Raw genomic sequence first — 15,224 nt, 5'->3', positions numbered from 1 at the left:
AGGAAACACCAGTACTTGGATTGTTTAGAAAACCATCACTATCAATGAAAATGAATGTCCATAGAGATTCCCAATCAATCAAGTCATGATTGATCCAAAACTTTCTGGTTTTTCTTTGAAGACATTTCATTTCTAATCTTTATCCAAGGTGAGAAGAGAAACATCTTCCAAAATACCCCCAGAAAGTCCAGTTGCCTCTTGAAAAAGCATCTTTGGAACAATGAAAATAAACTACTATATTACAAGAATACTCTGAAAACTCTTAAAGAAGCAGATAATCCCAATACGGATATTAGGTCTCCACTGGCCAGTTGTAACCACTGTTTAATCACAACCTTTTTATTTGTTATATAAGAGCTGGTAAAATCATTCCTCCCCCCCCCCCCCCAATTTAATGTTTCATTTTCCCACAAATATATATATATGTTCTACCTGACCAACCTTAGGCACTAAAATGCTTTTAAAGTTATTGTTCTTGACACTAATTATGCCAATTGAATTCCTACTCATCTAATCTGTCTGCTGGAAATATAGGCCATGAAATCTCTTCTGAACAGTGTGTGACTCAGTACACAATTGTTCAGTAAAAAGGAAGAAGGATGACTCATCCAGGATAAATATGGTGAAGATACTTCATTTCTAAACATATTTGAAGAACAAGATAGGAAAAAATCTTAACACATTCTACACCTACACTGCTGGTGATATTAATTAAGAGTGATATTAGTCAATGTATTAAAGTGAAGAATATAATTATATTTGGTGGATCTAAACATAAATTGGAAAGGACTTACATCTATGTGAACCTTTGTATGAAATTGCATTTTGTGGCCTCTAACGCTATGTGCACACTCTGCATGAAGTCTACTAATTCATTTATCTAATAGAATCAAATATATAGGACGATAAATAAAGTGTCTTTCTAAAATCCTCTTCTTTAGGCGGTTTTTAAGTTGCTCAGGCTGTAGAAATTGTTATTTCTTATTTCCTAGAACCCCCGATGAGTCATCACAAGTACAAACGCCCTCCTTAACTGACAAATCCAACATTTCCCATTGTACTTTAGAAAAATTGCTATAGTTGCCCAAGGCTGCATTCAAATGAAAACCCCTTCCTCCCTCCATTTTAGCCCCTCGCAGAATCCCATCAATACTTTCATTTCTCGCATAATAGACCCTGCTCTGCTGCACATTTCTACCCAAACATATTAAGTACTACTCATTAATTTATACAACAATATTATATTGTTATAGATATTATAAATATCTAGGACAAAATTCTAGGTATTTAGAATAGCTGTCATTCAGGCCTGGAGAAAGAAATCCAATTTAGATCTTTACCCCAGGTTGGCGATCTGGAAGTAATTGTCTTCCAAAATTGCCCAAATGTTAAAATCAGAGAAGCCCCACTTCCAGCCACTGTTTTATCTTAGATTTAGCAATTTGATTGATTTTTTTGTTCCACTGGTTGGACAGGGTATTTAGTTCTTTGTTTTTCTGTTTTTAAATTCCATACACTGAAAAAGAATGAATCTCTCTCTTTACTAGCCACAACTGGAGAGCATCCAGAATTATCAGAACCATATCAACATATCTAATTTATACCACTCTGATAATTGCTCACATATGTTGATTACAAGAGCATCTATTATGTTTTTACCTGTCCTCTACATTTCCTGTCCTTTCCCAAACTATATCCATATTAAATTGCTACCATCTTCCCCCTTCCTGCAAGTGTGGAGTCTGTTTCTTTCTTTCTTTCTTTCTTTCTTTCTTTCTTTCTTCTTCCTTCCTTCCTTCCTTCCTGCCTTCCTTCTGTTTTGTTGTTACTTGCTTTTAGTCTGGAGAACTGCAGGACTACATTTTTAGCACAACATAAAAAACTACGAAAAAGATTTCCATTTTCAAGAAGATATATTTTCCAAAGTTTCCAAAATTTAAAATAATGCCATCACTTCCTCATCATTACAGAAAATTATAGAGCCAATCAATCACCACTTACAGTCTGAATCAATAGGAGCCCTCCAAGTCTCTATATACTTCCTTCCTTCCTTCCTTCCTTCCTTCCTTCCTTCCTTCCTTTCTTCTTTGAATAACCAAATGTTGATCCATTTTTGAGACAAGATTTGATCAAACAGCATGTCACCTAATCCAGACACTGTGCACTAAGAAAGTGTAGCTGGTCCAAAGTCATCCACTTGGCATTCATGCCTAAGGTGGAACTAGAACTCAATCTCTTGGTTTGAAACTCAATCTCTTGGTTTCCAGCTTGTGTCTTAACTACTAGACAAAACTGTTCTCAGTTTTCTAAAATATTTTGGCACATTTAGAGACACACAGAGGTACACACCCAGAGAGAGACACAGACAAATCTATAGAGGTACCTGCTATTCTACTACATATTTTAACTAGTTCCAAAACTTATTTTACCTCAAAATGCACATTTATAAACCTATTTTGATACTTTTTGAGTTATAGAAGAGTTTTAAGGCTGGTGAATGACTACATTTAATTGACAATTCCATCCAAACTACCTACATCCATAGTTCCCTCTAAGCTGAGCAGTGAGCAATCGCTCACTTAAAAATCATCATCAACTCAGAGTTTTCCAAACCTGCCCAGAAGCCAAGAGGGAAAGAGTGAGAGGGAAGGGGAGAGAGAGGAAGAGAGAGAAACAGATAGAAAAAGGAGAGGAAGGAAAAGAAAAAGAAAAAGAATGGGAGTAAGGAAGAGAGAAAGAAAATCAAAATCTAGTTTGAAACTAGCTCAACTATTTAAGTGGCATTTTGATATTGATAGAGTTGCCCTATTATGAGCTCACTGTTATAGACACACAGTACAGTATTTTATTTTGAAATTCTCTGAGGCAAAACAGGGTGGGTTTTTTGTTTGTTTGTTTGTTTATTCATTCATTCATTCATTCATTCATTCATTCATTCATTCATTCATTCATTCATTATTTCTGTGCCGCCCAGTCCCGAAGGGACTGCCGCTCAGACACTATACTTTTCTGCCCAACCCCCCCCCCCCCCCAAAAAAAAAATTAGAGGGAACACTGCCTACATCTGATTGGATTTTCCTCTAATTCTTGTTATTCAGCATTCTGGATACAGAGGAACTTTAAGAAACACAGCAGAAGCTAGAATGATTTTGTATAGATACATATGACTTTAAGATCAGACCATATACCTGCCACAGGAAACATGTACCACAACACAGGACACTTCATGGTGATTTTGATTCTGGCTGGGCTTCTAAGACCTTTCATTTGACCGCACATAGTCCTCGACTTATAGCTATTCATTCAGCAACTGTTGAAGTTAGAATGGCACTCAGTGGTGATTATGATGAGTCTTTGAAACTCCCTTCTGCACTCTTTGCATATTCTCACTGAACAATGGAAATTCCAGTCCCACCTTACACTAAAAAAATTACTTTACCTCAGTATAAACAATATCAAACTCTCTATTATGCCCATCTTAATACAAACTTTCATTTCTACATTGAGTTAATTAATCCAATATCAATTTATCCTGTAATTACTATAGGTTCTATATATATCTATAGGTTCTATATATATCTAAAACAGAAAAAAAATACTTATCATATATCACATAAGCTGTATTAGAAAATTCTATATGTTTAAATTCTTATTAATAAGTAAATTTGTGTCGTATCATCATATAATACTACCACCAATTCTTATTTTGCCATCTGGCTAACAATATTTTGTTAAACTGTTGTTTTCTGATGTTTTCTTTACTTGATAATACAGTATTATATAAGTTCTACAGAATGTTTTTTTTAACTGGAAGAAAATAAGCCTCCAGAAGCCAACAGAAAAAGAAAAAAATTATATATGTTTTATTTTAAGCAAGGTTTTAGTGTTTGTATTTATGTGTCATTTTTTAAATTCCATTTTGGAGAAAAATAAAATTTCTATTTGGAAATTCCAGTCCCAATTGCTGTTTGTAACTTGAGGACTACCTGTAATCATTATTGCACAATCACAAGACTTTCTCAGAATTATTCCAGGGAAAGAAACTACAAAGTATTCATCCCACTTTATAATGCCCTGGTAAGACCACACTTGGAATATTGTATCCAGGTTTGGTCACCATATTAAAAAAAAAAAAGATGTTGAGATTTTAGAAAGAATGCAGAGAAGAGCTACCAAGATGATTAGGGAGCTAAAACATATAAAGAATGGTTGTGGGAATTGGGTATGTGTAGTTTAATGAAAAGAAGGAGTAGGGGAGACATGATAGCAGTGCTCCAATATCTCAGGGATTGCCACAAAGAAGAGGGAGTCAGGCTATTCTCCAAAGAACCTGAAGGTAGGACAAAAAGCAATGGATGGAAATAAATCAAGAGCAACGTGAAACTAAGGAAAAATGTAGACAGTTAGAACAATTAATCAGTAGAATGATTTGCCTCCAGAAGTTGCAAATGCTCTCACACTGGAAGTTTTTAAGAAGAGAGTGGCCAATGATTTATCTAAGATGGTATAGGGCAGTGATGACAAACCTTTTTTTCGTCAGGTGCCGAAAGAGCATATCACGCATGTATGAGTGCCCAAACCCATAATTCAATGACTGGAGAGAGAAAAAACAGCTTCCCCCACCCTCTGGAGGCTGGAAATGGCCTGTTTCCCAACTTCTGGTGGGCCCAGTAGGCTCATGTTTCACCCTCCCCAGGCTCCAAAGGCTTCCTTGGAGCTGGAGGGAGGATAAAAATGCCCTCCCCCATCCCTGGAAGCCAAAAATGCCTCCCCCCGAGCCTCTGTGCAAGCCAAAAATCAGCTGGCCAGCACACACATGGACATTAGAGCTGTACTATGGCAACACCTCACGTGGCAGCAGATATGGCTCCGCGTGCCACCTGTGGCACCCATGACATAGGTTTGACATCACTGGTATAGAGTTTCTACCAAAGCAGAAGTTGGACTAGAAGAATTCTAAAGTCTCTTCCCACTCTGTTATTTCATTATATGAACAATTGAGGCATGAAGAAGGCTTTTCTTAATTTTTATTCAGTATAAGTATAAGGAAAACCTGATGTCATAGTAACCCTGAACTGCCTTAAGGGGAACAGAGTATGTGTCATTCTGCTATATGAATGGGTGTTTTTTTTTTAAGTCTCTTATTGAGCAAGACCTAGAAAAAACAGTGTCCATTTCGAATTGAAAAAGTTCCAGTAAAGTAGATGGAAGAATTATTTTCAGAAATACTTGACTAAATTATGTTCCCAGTGGATTACAGGCAACTAAATTTTTGACGGTTTTCTGAAGCAGGCTTTAAATCAACCTATCAGTAAGCGCATCCAATTATTTTAAAATGGAGTTTAATGGTTACAACCTAAGGCTATATAACTGAATAGCCCATTAGTATGATTTAAACTCTCTGCATTGTCTTTTCCCCCCCTCACATTTCTTCAGGGCAGCTATTCACAATAACTCCACTTTATTTCCTACTTAAGGAACTTTATACACAATTTTTTCTCCTTTGCATCCTACCTGCCTCATTTCTTTGTAATTATGATGCTTGAAATCTAAGTTGTCTGTAGTAGTCATTTCATTTCTTCTGTGATAATAATTGTTTGGGTCTGTAATTAAAAAAAGATAAATATTTTTTTCAAAAAAAGAATAATAATATTTTTTTACCATGGTTATTTACACAACAGTTATTGAATGATAATAACATGGATCCTGTAATAGTGAGCTGATTAAAATAGTTAAAATGGTGATTAAAAATCCCTATTCTAGATTGCAGGTGACAATTCGACTTCCCATCCTATATTTCATTTCATTTTATTTTCGCTTTAGAACTAATAGCACTGCTCTTCAGATGTAAGATTCATATCTATATTGAAATCACAAAAATCTTTGTAGAGCCCGGCAGAACATAATCCACATCTTGTTGTTTATACTGTATGTGCTTCTTTGATCTGCATTAACATTTAGCTTAGGAAAATATACCAGAAGCTAGTATTAGATAAATTTATCCAGTACAAGGATGTTTATATGTCATGTATTCAGAAATAAAATGAATAAATTTTTCGGTGATCTGTGAAGTACGGAAATAGACTTAGCTTCTTCTAGGGATATGTCATTATTTAACCATCAGTTAGATCATTTACATAATTAGCAATGGCATAGGAATGCAACCTTATATAATTGGTCCATTTTACACTCTGATTTTTATTCTCACTTAATATTTGTATATCTTTGTTGTTGTGGTTGGCTCTGGCCCAGCTCCTGCCCCAGGGAATGGGGAGGTGGATGCAGGGGAAAATTCAACATGTCACAGGCACACAGCCCAGGCAGTCAATCACCCTTATTTCCATTGATTCAGATGAAGACGTTTTGGACCCACGGAAGCACAGAATTAATTGTAGAAGAGACCAAGTAAGAACATATTACAGAAAATAAGGGAGGCCACCTGTGTTTGGGTGGGGCTCCAGTAATTAGGGCTGCTGCTATACATAGCAGCATGTGGGTTTGGCCGTTGTGGAAGAATATCTGATCGGAGTTTGTCAGGAATCTTGTGTTGCTGAACTTTGTTGCTTTTTCACACCTTTGAAACCAAAGCAGAGCAACCTGTGGTGTGTGTCTCACTTCGTTGGAAGAAGAAGGGGTGTGAAGGTTCTTCACAGCTGCTAGCTAAGTACTTAATGACTGATTAAGGGAAACTGTACAGACTACACGGTTGTTTTGCGAAGAGTGCTCTTTGAAATACAAAAAGAGTGCTTTGTTTATTTTGAATTTTGTGATAAAGAACATTGTTTTGAATTTTCAAATGTGTGTGTGTCTGAAATTTGTACCCTTGAATTTTCGGGAAGCTCCTGTCAGAGAGCCCGGCAGAACATTTGTAATGCCAAATTATGGGGGGCATTGCCAGGCGAGCCCTATTTATAGGGCTGCACCACACGGCTTCTTCCTTTCCCCCCGGGGATTTTCAATGTGAACACCAGAGTGTTAGCTCATCAAGGGAGTGGCACAGACCTCCAGCAGGCTGTGCAGTGGTTTGGGGCAATCGGAAGGAGCCTGGAAAGGACAGGGGGCTTCCTTTCTATTGGTCTCTTTCAGCGCCATCATTTTCTGGGGCGGCTATGCCACGGCTGCAGGGTGGGCTTGGTTTCATGGACCAGAGCTCACTGGGCCCAGTAGACCTGGCGGTAGTATGGCCCGCACCATAGCGACGCCCCGGTGGACCGCCAAGTCTCACCTTCCCCTCCTCATTTGAGGAAATTACAATATGATAAGTCCTTTTGCATGAGGATCACATTTGAGAGGACCCTACACTGGGATATCTTCATCCCTGACTTGTGGTTCCATGCCACACAGCTCGCGCGGGCAGGTGGTGGGGAGCGAACTGACATTGGACACTACATGAAGGCAAAGCCTGCTACCTCATCTTCTTCCCGCACTGGTGCAGGGCAGGGGGTTCGGTTCCCCCCTCCCTTCCATGAATTCATTGCAAAGGGGGAGGGCTTTCGCCCATCATGTAAGTTTAGACACGCCTGTGCAAATTGTGGGGGTATGCACACCACACACACCTGCTCTCGAGCCAAAGGATCAAGGATTGGTAGGACCTCAACTCAAGGGAAGCAACAACCCTCGTATCAAGGAAAAGGGCCAGTTAAACTGGATCGTTCGGTGGCCTTACTTCAAGGATATCGCCCAGTGATAGGCTTCTATGGGAACGGTCAGGAACGCAGTTCCGGTAGCAACATTTGGAGCTCCACCCCAGAGCACCCAATTTGCACTGAAAGATGTTGAAACAAAATGCATAAGCCATACCCACAGTGTGGTAGTAAAATTTTTGGTAGCCCATCACTGCTATCACCCCTATCATCATGCTTCAGTGCTTCTCCGTGGTTTTACTGAAGGATTTTGGATACCCTACCAGGAGCCTTGGAAGGCCTGTTGATGGACGGGAAAAGATTGTTAGAAAGAAGCTGGAGAAGGAGATTGTGGAAGGCCAGGTGTTAGGTCCCTTTGCAGAGTCACCCATCCCCACCCTAAGGGTTTCCCCCTTGGGTGTTGTTCCTAAGAAGGCCAGTGGTGAATTTTGTTTGATTCACCATTTGTCCTTCCAAGGGGAGAGTCAGTGAACAACTTTATCCCTGATGAGGTTTGTTCAGTCCAGTATGCTTCTTTCGACGCTGCCATGTCTATAGTGTGGTGGTGCGGTGCGGCCCGGGGACCCTAATGGGCATATGTGATATTAGGTTGGCATTCCTGTTACCCATTCACCCCGATGATTTTGAGCTCCTCGGTTTTCAGTTGGAGGGCAGCTTTTACGTAGACCGTATGTTGTCTATGGGTTGTTCGGTATCATGTGCTCTCTTTGAGAGATTTAGCTCGTTCCTTGAGTAGGCGCTTAAGCAGAGGACTGTGTCTAAGTCTATTATTCATTATCTAGATGATTTCCTGTTGGTGCTGATGACAGCCTTCGAGACCCTGCGCTCTTATTTGGGGGTTCCTTTGGCCCCGGAGAAGACTGAGGGCCCTACCACCAGGATTATCTTTCTAGGTATTGAACTTGATTCAGTTGAGCAGTCGTGCAGACTGTTCAGAGACAAACTAGACAAGCTCCAAGATAGGATATCAGGAGTTTTAGGCCATCGTAAAGTCATACTTCAACAATTGCAATAACAGTGCTAAGATTTTCTTGATCACTTTAACGGAGTGTCATTTTGGCACCAGGAACTTCTCCTGGAAACTGAACTACAGCTGTGTTCTGATGCCACTGGCATGCACGGTTTTGGAGTTATCTTGGGAGATAGGTGGTGCTGTGCTTCCTGATTGAGTGGCTGCGGGCATTACAAGAGACCTTACATTTCTCGAGTTTTCCCCCCTACTTGTAGCTATGGAATTAGGGGGGGATGAATTCCGGAACAAGACAATACAGTTTTGGTGCAATAATCTGGCCATTGTTCATTTAACTTTCTGTCATCTAGAAGCGAACATGTCATGCTCTTGTCCTGCCACTTTGTGAGTTGGTCTCGGGCTCTTTACACCTTGTTCTTGGCCCACCCTGTCCCCATATTGGAGAATAGTGTGGCTGACGCTTTATCCCATGGACAGTTGGCCAGGTTCTGGGTGCTGGCACCGCAGCCATGGGAGTCACCAGACACCTTTCCCCAGCAGTTGTGGAATCTAGGGGGACTGCAGAGCCTTGGAGGATCAAGGCAGCCAGGGCATTTCCTTAGCCCCAGTACCTGGACAGCTTACCAGAGATCAGGTAAGGAGTTTTGGGATTTTCTTCAGGAGTGGGGTTTTGGTCAGGCATGGCCCATACCAATAGATCACCTGATGGAGTACTTCGTGCTTCTCAGGCAGTGTAGTCTCTTGGCTAGGACCATCTGAGGTAAGTTAGCAGGCCTGGCGTTCATCACCAAGTCAGGTGGCTTCTGCGGCACTTCATCTGATTTAAGATGCTAGAAGGTTGGGTTAGAGAGCAAGTAGATGGTTTGATGGACATGAGGTGGGCATTGTCCCTTCAACAGCTTGCACACCTCAGCAACACTTGGACGAGGCTTTGTGGTTCGACTTGTGAGGCCCACCTCTTTCAGGCAGCAGCTACAATCCTATTTTTTTTGCTTATTTTGAGTGAGTGAGGCTCTTGCCTCTTCCCATTCAGATGGGTCACTCCCGCCTTACCATTTCAGGAAATGGGCAGTGATAGCAACTCCATGTTCTCCTTTGGGCATCTTTCAAAGATAATGATCAGCCTCTCACCAGGAACTCAAGGTACCTTGTGGCCGGGACAATTGGAGGGGGGATGCCCTTGGGACTCACCTAACCCAATAACCAGATGGGAATTGGATGGTGAGCCCTCCCACACACTAAGGCATGGCCAGGTACTGGGCAAAGGCATCAGTACCTTCGCCTGGCTCAGCAAGGAGCTATGCACATAGTTGCCCAGGAATCTTATGGAGTAGTATTTCCACCCCAAAGTTATTAGTGGCCTCTGCAGGTCCTGGTTATTTGTTAATAATCGGCGCAACAGATTTTTCATAAATTCAGGATCCTTGGCAGCTGCTAACCAGTGCTTTGTTTGGATATGTGCCCAATTCCAAACAGACAAATGGCATGATAAAAGATGAATATCTTGGCTAGTTGGACAAAATGAAAAAGAGGAAAATTCTTTTTCTACTTCGTCCTGTTACACTGTATCTATCATTTTGTGAAATCATATCTAAGAAGTTCTCAACATTCTTAATATGTCCTCTGGTTCAAAAAGATTCAGCAATTTCACTTCCTGGAATAATAGCAATAGCACTTAGACATATTGCTTCGTAGTGCTTTACAGCCCCCTCTAAGTGGTTTACATAGCACATTGCCCTCAACAAACTGGATCTTCATTTTACTGACCTCGGAATGATGAAAGGTTGAGACAACTTTGAGCTGGTCAGAATTGAACTACTAGCAGTCAGCATAGTTAGCTTGGCAATATTGCATTCTAATTAGTGCACCACCATGGCTCTTAATAGACCCAGAACTTTCCTTTGATATTTTTTAAATACTTTATGTAAAGTTTGTCCTTAAGCATGGCTTTACCTGGAAGAGGGCAGCCTAGGATCTCAAGTCTCATGCATATGTTTCCTTCCTCATACCAGGAATGAGGGTTTATCCGAATGTAACGTGCAACAAGGGGTATTGGCAACTCATTAAGGACCGGAATTTCTTTTTCACTGTTGCCTTCAAAAAGCTATTTCAAAACACAAAGAATGGACATAGTTAATGTTAAAAGCTGAAACCAGTGAAAAGTTGAAAGAAGAATTAGGTGTTACATTGAACATCTAAGAAAACATTATTCCTAATCCTGTTTTCCTTAGTTCAAATGGGACCTCTTTTTGATGCTAAATTAAAATGGATTGCTGTGTTTGAAAGAAACTTTCCTTCCTTGTCTTCCTGTCTTCATATTAATTTTCAAGTTAGCATTCTACTGCTTTGCAATTTTTTAAAAAATGTTCATCCAGTCAAATATGTAACTTTTGATGAAGAATCTCTTTGGGTAGAGTGAGCACTACATATAGTCTTCAAAGGAATATTTGGGGCTACACCTCCGTGAAACAAAGGGAGTGCCACCAGTCCAATATATTGTGAGCTGCCCCAGTCCTCGGAGAGGGGCAGCATAGAAATCCATAAATAAATAATAAATAAATACCGGTAAATAAATAAGGAATATATGTATATAGCAATAACTAAACGATGTCGCTTGGCGGGACCCAGGGGAAGAGCCTTCTCTGTGGCGGCCCCGGCCCTCTGGAATCAACTCCCCCAGAGATTAGAATTGCCCCCACCCTCCTTGCCTTTCGTAAGCTACTTAAAACCCACCTCTGCCATCAGGCATGGGGGAATTGAGATCCTCTTTCCCCGTAAGCCTTTACAATTCCATGCATGGTATGTATGTATGTATGTATGTATGTATGTATGTATGTATGTATGTATGTATGTCTGGTTTTTATATTAATGGGTTTTTAATCGTTTTTAGTATTAGATTACTATTGTGCACTGTTTTATTGTTGCTGTTAGCCGCTCCGAGTCGCCGGAGAGGGGCGGCATACAAATCCAATAGATAGATAGATAGATAGATAGATAGATAGATAGATAGATAGATAGATAGATAGATAGATAGATAGATAGATAGATAGATAGATAAATAATGGAAAACTTTTAAAAAATTGTCAAGCAAATTCAATTTGAAAGTAGTCTATATTTTGGTCTTTTACTGATGGCACCGTGAAAATGATTACTGATCTACTGATGACTTAGTGAAAGGCAAACCAGGAAAGATTACAAGCAGAGGGGTGGTGATGGCATAAATCCTTGTCTGAGTCTTAGATAACAGACCTTCAGATGATACCCAAAAGCATCCAAAGGAAAAAAAATGCACATAAATTTTAGATATTTCAGAGGATGCTTTTATTGATATAAATCTACTTCAGAAATATAAACATTGGTTAAATGTCTTGTGCTTTTCACAATACTATTGTTCCAGTGTAGGGAAAAAATATGGCATTTTGCTTGTAATCATATATAAAATATGAGTATTAAATAAATATTAAATTGCAAAGGATATAGAAGGGAACTGATTCTGAACCACTTGAGCTCTCTGGCAAGGAAAGGCTCACAAAAGCTTATGAGTTTTAATAAAATGTGTTAGTTGGATAAGGTACAGATTTCAGATCTGAAAAAAATAGGTCAAGCTAAGATACTGTAGATAGAGTCAGAGCTAGAGCAAAAAAACAAATTATATCTAAAATTGTAAATTTAAAATGCTCCACAGCCTTCTTAATTCTGTGACATTAGGCAGCTTTGGAGGGGGCTGCATGAAGTTTGAAACTATAGGTTGCAAAAATCTGCTTTAGATCTCTTCTAAGACTGCTATTTCCATTTCATCTATGGGGAAATTAACATAAAAATAAGTCAGCAGAAGAAGAAAAAAACATATCCAAATCAACTTAGAAACATAGAAACATAGAAGACTGACGGCAGAAAAAGATCTCATGGTCCACCTAGTCTGCCCTTATACTATTTCCTGTATTTTATCTTACAATGGATATATGTTTATCCCAGGCATGTTTAAATTCAGTTACTGTGGATTTACCAACCACATCTGCTGGAAGTTTGTTCCAAGGATCTACTACTCTTTCAGTGAAATAATATTTTCTCACGTTGCTTTTGATCTTTCCCTCAACTATTTTCAGATTGTGTCCACTTGTTCTTGTGTTCACTTTCCTATTAAAAACACTTCCCTCCTGAACCTTATTTAACCCTTTAACATATTTAAATGGTTCGACCATGTCCCCCCTTTTCCTTCTGTCCTCCAGACTATACAGATTGAGTTCATTAAGTCTTTCCTGATACGTTTTATGCTTAAGACCTTCCACCATTCTTGTAGCCCGTCTTTGGACCCGTTCAATTTTGTCAATATCTTTTTGTAGGTGAGGTCTCCAGAACTGAACACAGTATTCCAAATGTGGTCTCACCAGCACTCTATATAAGGGGATCACAATCTCCCTCTTCCTGCTTGTTATACCTCTAGCTATGCAGCCAAGCATCCTACTTGCTTTTCCTACTGCCCGACCACACTGCTCACCCATTTTGAGACGGTCAGAAATTTCAGGCAATTCAGGCAATTAACTACTGGTTTTTCTACTTCATTGAAATAATTGCATTTTCTCTTAGATGCTGTATTAATTCTATTAGTGTGCTTATTATTATAATAGGCATACATTTATACTCTACCCTATGATAATTTCATAGCATAAATATTTGTTTTGCTACAGTGAACAATGCATGAGTTGCACCTCTTTAAGTAATTGAGTATATAGAATGGCCACAATTATTCTTATTTCAAATAGTGCATTGAACTCAAAAGGAACAATACCATATGAATAATGGAAATCAAAACATCTATCCTGATATTCCATTTTCTAGAATGTTCCTTTGCCTTTCTGTCTTGAATATGTGGCTAATAGAAAAGGTCCTAATCTAGAAGTATCTTTAAAAATGCAACATGGTCAGAACATAAATTCACTATTTACAAACAGTGCAAGATGTAACATTGTCACAAGCTTTGAAAAGTTGCATTAGTTACAATTAAACTTACAAAAAAACCTGGGAAAATACACATCTTGTTCATAAAATGTTATTACTTGAACTGGGCTTCTGTTGACAAACAAAAGTGTTAGGCACGAGACTTAATGGACAATCCAGAAATCTTTGAGTAGCCTAACCTTCATTTGAATTTTTTTTTTAACAAATGTACTTTTATTTTTGAAATTGAGATGTTTGAGATTCAAAATATTTTGTGAGCTGCTTTAACTATTTGACTTGATCTATGTGGAAGGTGTATGCAATGATCTTCAATGGTGAATTTCAAAATTCAGCATCTGCTATTCTTAATTCAAGCAAGATCTGGTTAATTACAGTGATTCCTCGGTTAGCGCGGGGGTTACGTTCCAAGACCTCCCGCGCTAACCGATTTCCGCGTTATACTGGATGCGGAAGTAAAAACACCATCTGCGCATGCGCGCCCTTTGTTCCATGGCCGCACATGCGCAGAAGGTGGAGCGACGCAAGTTCGGAGGCTGGCAATGCAATGGTGATTTTTCCGGGCTCCTCGCCGCTACCCACAGGGCAGCGCTGGCGGCAATGGCAATGGCAACCCTCCCTCCTTCCCTCCTTCCCTTCTCTCCCTCCCTCCTTCCCTCCTTCCTTCCTCTCACCGGCTTTCTTGGGGCAGCGCTGGCGGCAATGGCAATGGCAACCCTCCCTCCTTCCCTTCTCTTTTGGCCAATCAGCAATCAGTATGACGTCATCGGGCGGGAAAAACCGTGGTGTAGGAAAAAAAACGCGGACTTATTTTTTAATTAATATTTTTTGAAAAACCGCGTTGCAGCGTTTTGCGCTAATCGAGAACGCGCAAATCGAGGGATCACTGTATATGCTTTCTGATCATTTCATCTAGTTAGCTTTTGATAGGTCTCTAAAATTTGGTGAGGTAAACTATGGAATTAAGCCATTTTATTGATAAGGATATGACAGCTGAATGGGAATAAGCAGTTAAGATATTTTTTTGGGACACTAACCATGTCTCCAGAACCATTTTTGACAGTGATCCATTCATGACTGTCATTGCTCACCATAACTCTGTAAGATGTTACCCAGTCACTCCTAGAAAAAAACAGAGGATACTTTTCTTAAATTATTATTAATGCATTTTATCTGCTTGCTAAAGAATATCAAAGCCCACCTTATTTTGCAGTGTGCATTTTCAGTTTGATGGGACAATTATAGTTATTTAATTGCTTGCTTCCTTAAAGATGCTTCTATTTATATATCTGTTGGCAGCTTTTTTATATCAGCTGCTAGTTCTTAGAAAAAAAATAGAACTACAAAATTAACAACATACAACATGTCTGAAATACATAACACCCAGATTCTAATTAGTGGTAACTACTGTAGGTACTTATTGCTAATTGGTTATGTAAGGAAAAAATGATGAATACCAACCAAATTTTTCCCATAAAGAATAATGTAGTGTGACACAAGGCAGCCAACACCAATGTTCTAGCTTGTGTGTGAAGTACCAAATGAACAATGAGTACCAAGACAATTTTTTTGCATCAAATTGTATTGAGTACCAAATGTGGTTAGTTCAAAACAATTAAATACCAAGGTACCCTTCTATTTAAAACATGTTCAAA

General features: G+C 39.4%; 1 protein-coding gene across 1 annotated transcript in view; it reads right to left on the bottom strand.

The window, feature by feature from the left end:
* CPXM2 (carboxypeptidase X, M14 family member 2) overlaps positions 1 to 15,224 on the bottom strand; it is a 123,841-nt gene that overhangs the window by 41,543 nt on the left and 67,074 nt on the right. Inside the window, exons 5-7 of the mRNA XM_070752536.1 lie at positions 14,607 to 14,691; positions 10,567 to 10,717; positions 5,515 to 5,603 (exon numbers count right to left, since the gene is read on the bottom strand). Coding sequence (XP_070608637.1) covers positions 5,515 to 5,603; positions 10,567 to 10,717; positions 14,607 to 14,691 — 325 coding nt within the window. The remainder of the gene's footprint in view (positions 1 to 5,514; positions 5,604 to 10,566; positions 10,718 to 14,606; positions 14,692 to 15,224) is intronic.

Source organism: Erythrolamprus reginae, chromosome 5, assembly GCF_031021105.1.
Source record: "Erythrolamprus reginae isolate rEryReg1 chromosome 5, rEryReg1.hap1, whole genome shotgun sequence".
Lineage (NCBI taxonomy): Eukaryota > Metazoa > Chordata > Lepidosauria > Squamata > Dipsadidae > Erythrolamprus > Erythrolamprus reginae.
The sequence above is the reverse complement of the archived record's forward strand: the minus strand, read 5'-3'. Positions and strand labels throughout refer to the sequence as shown.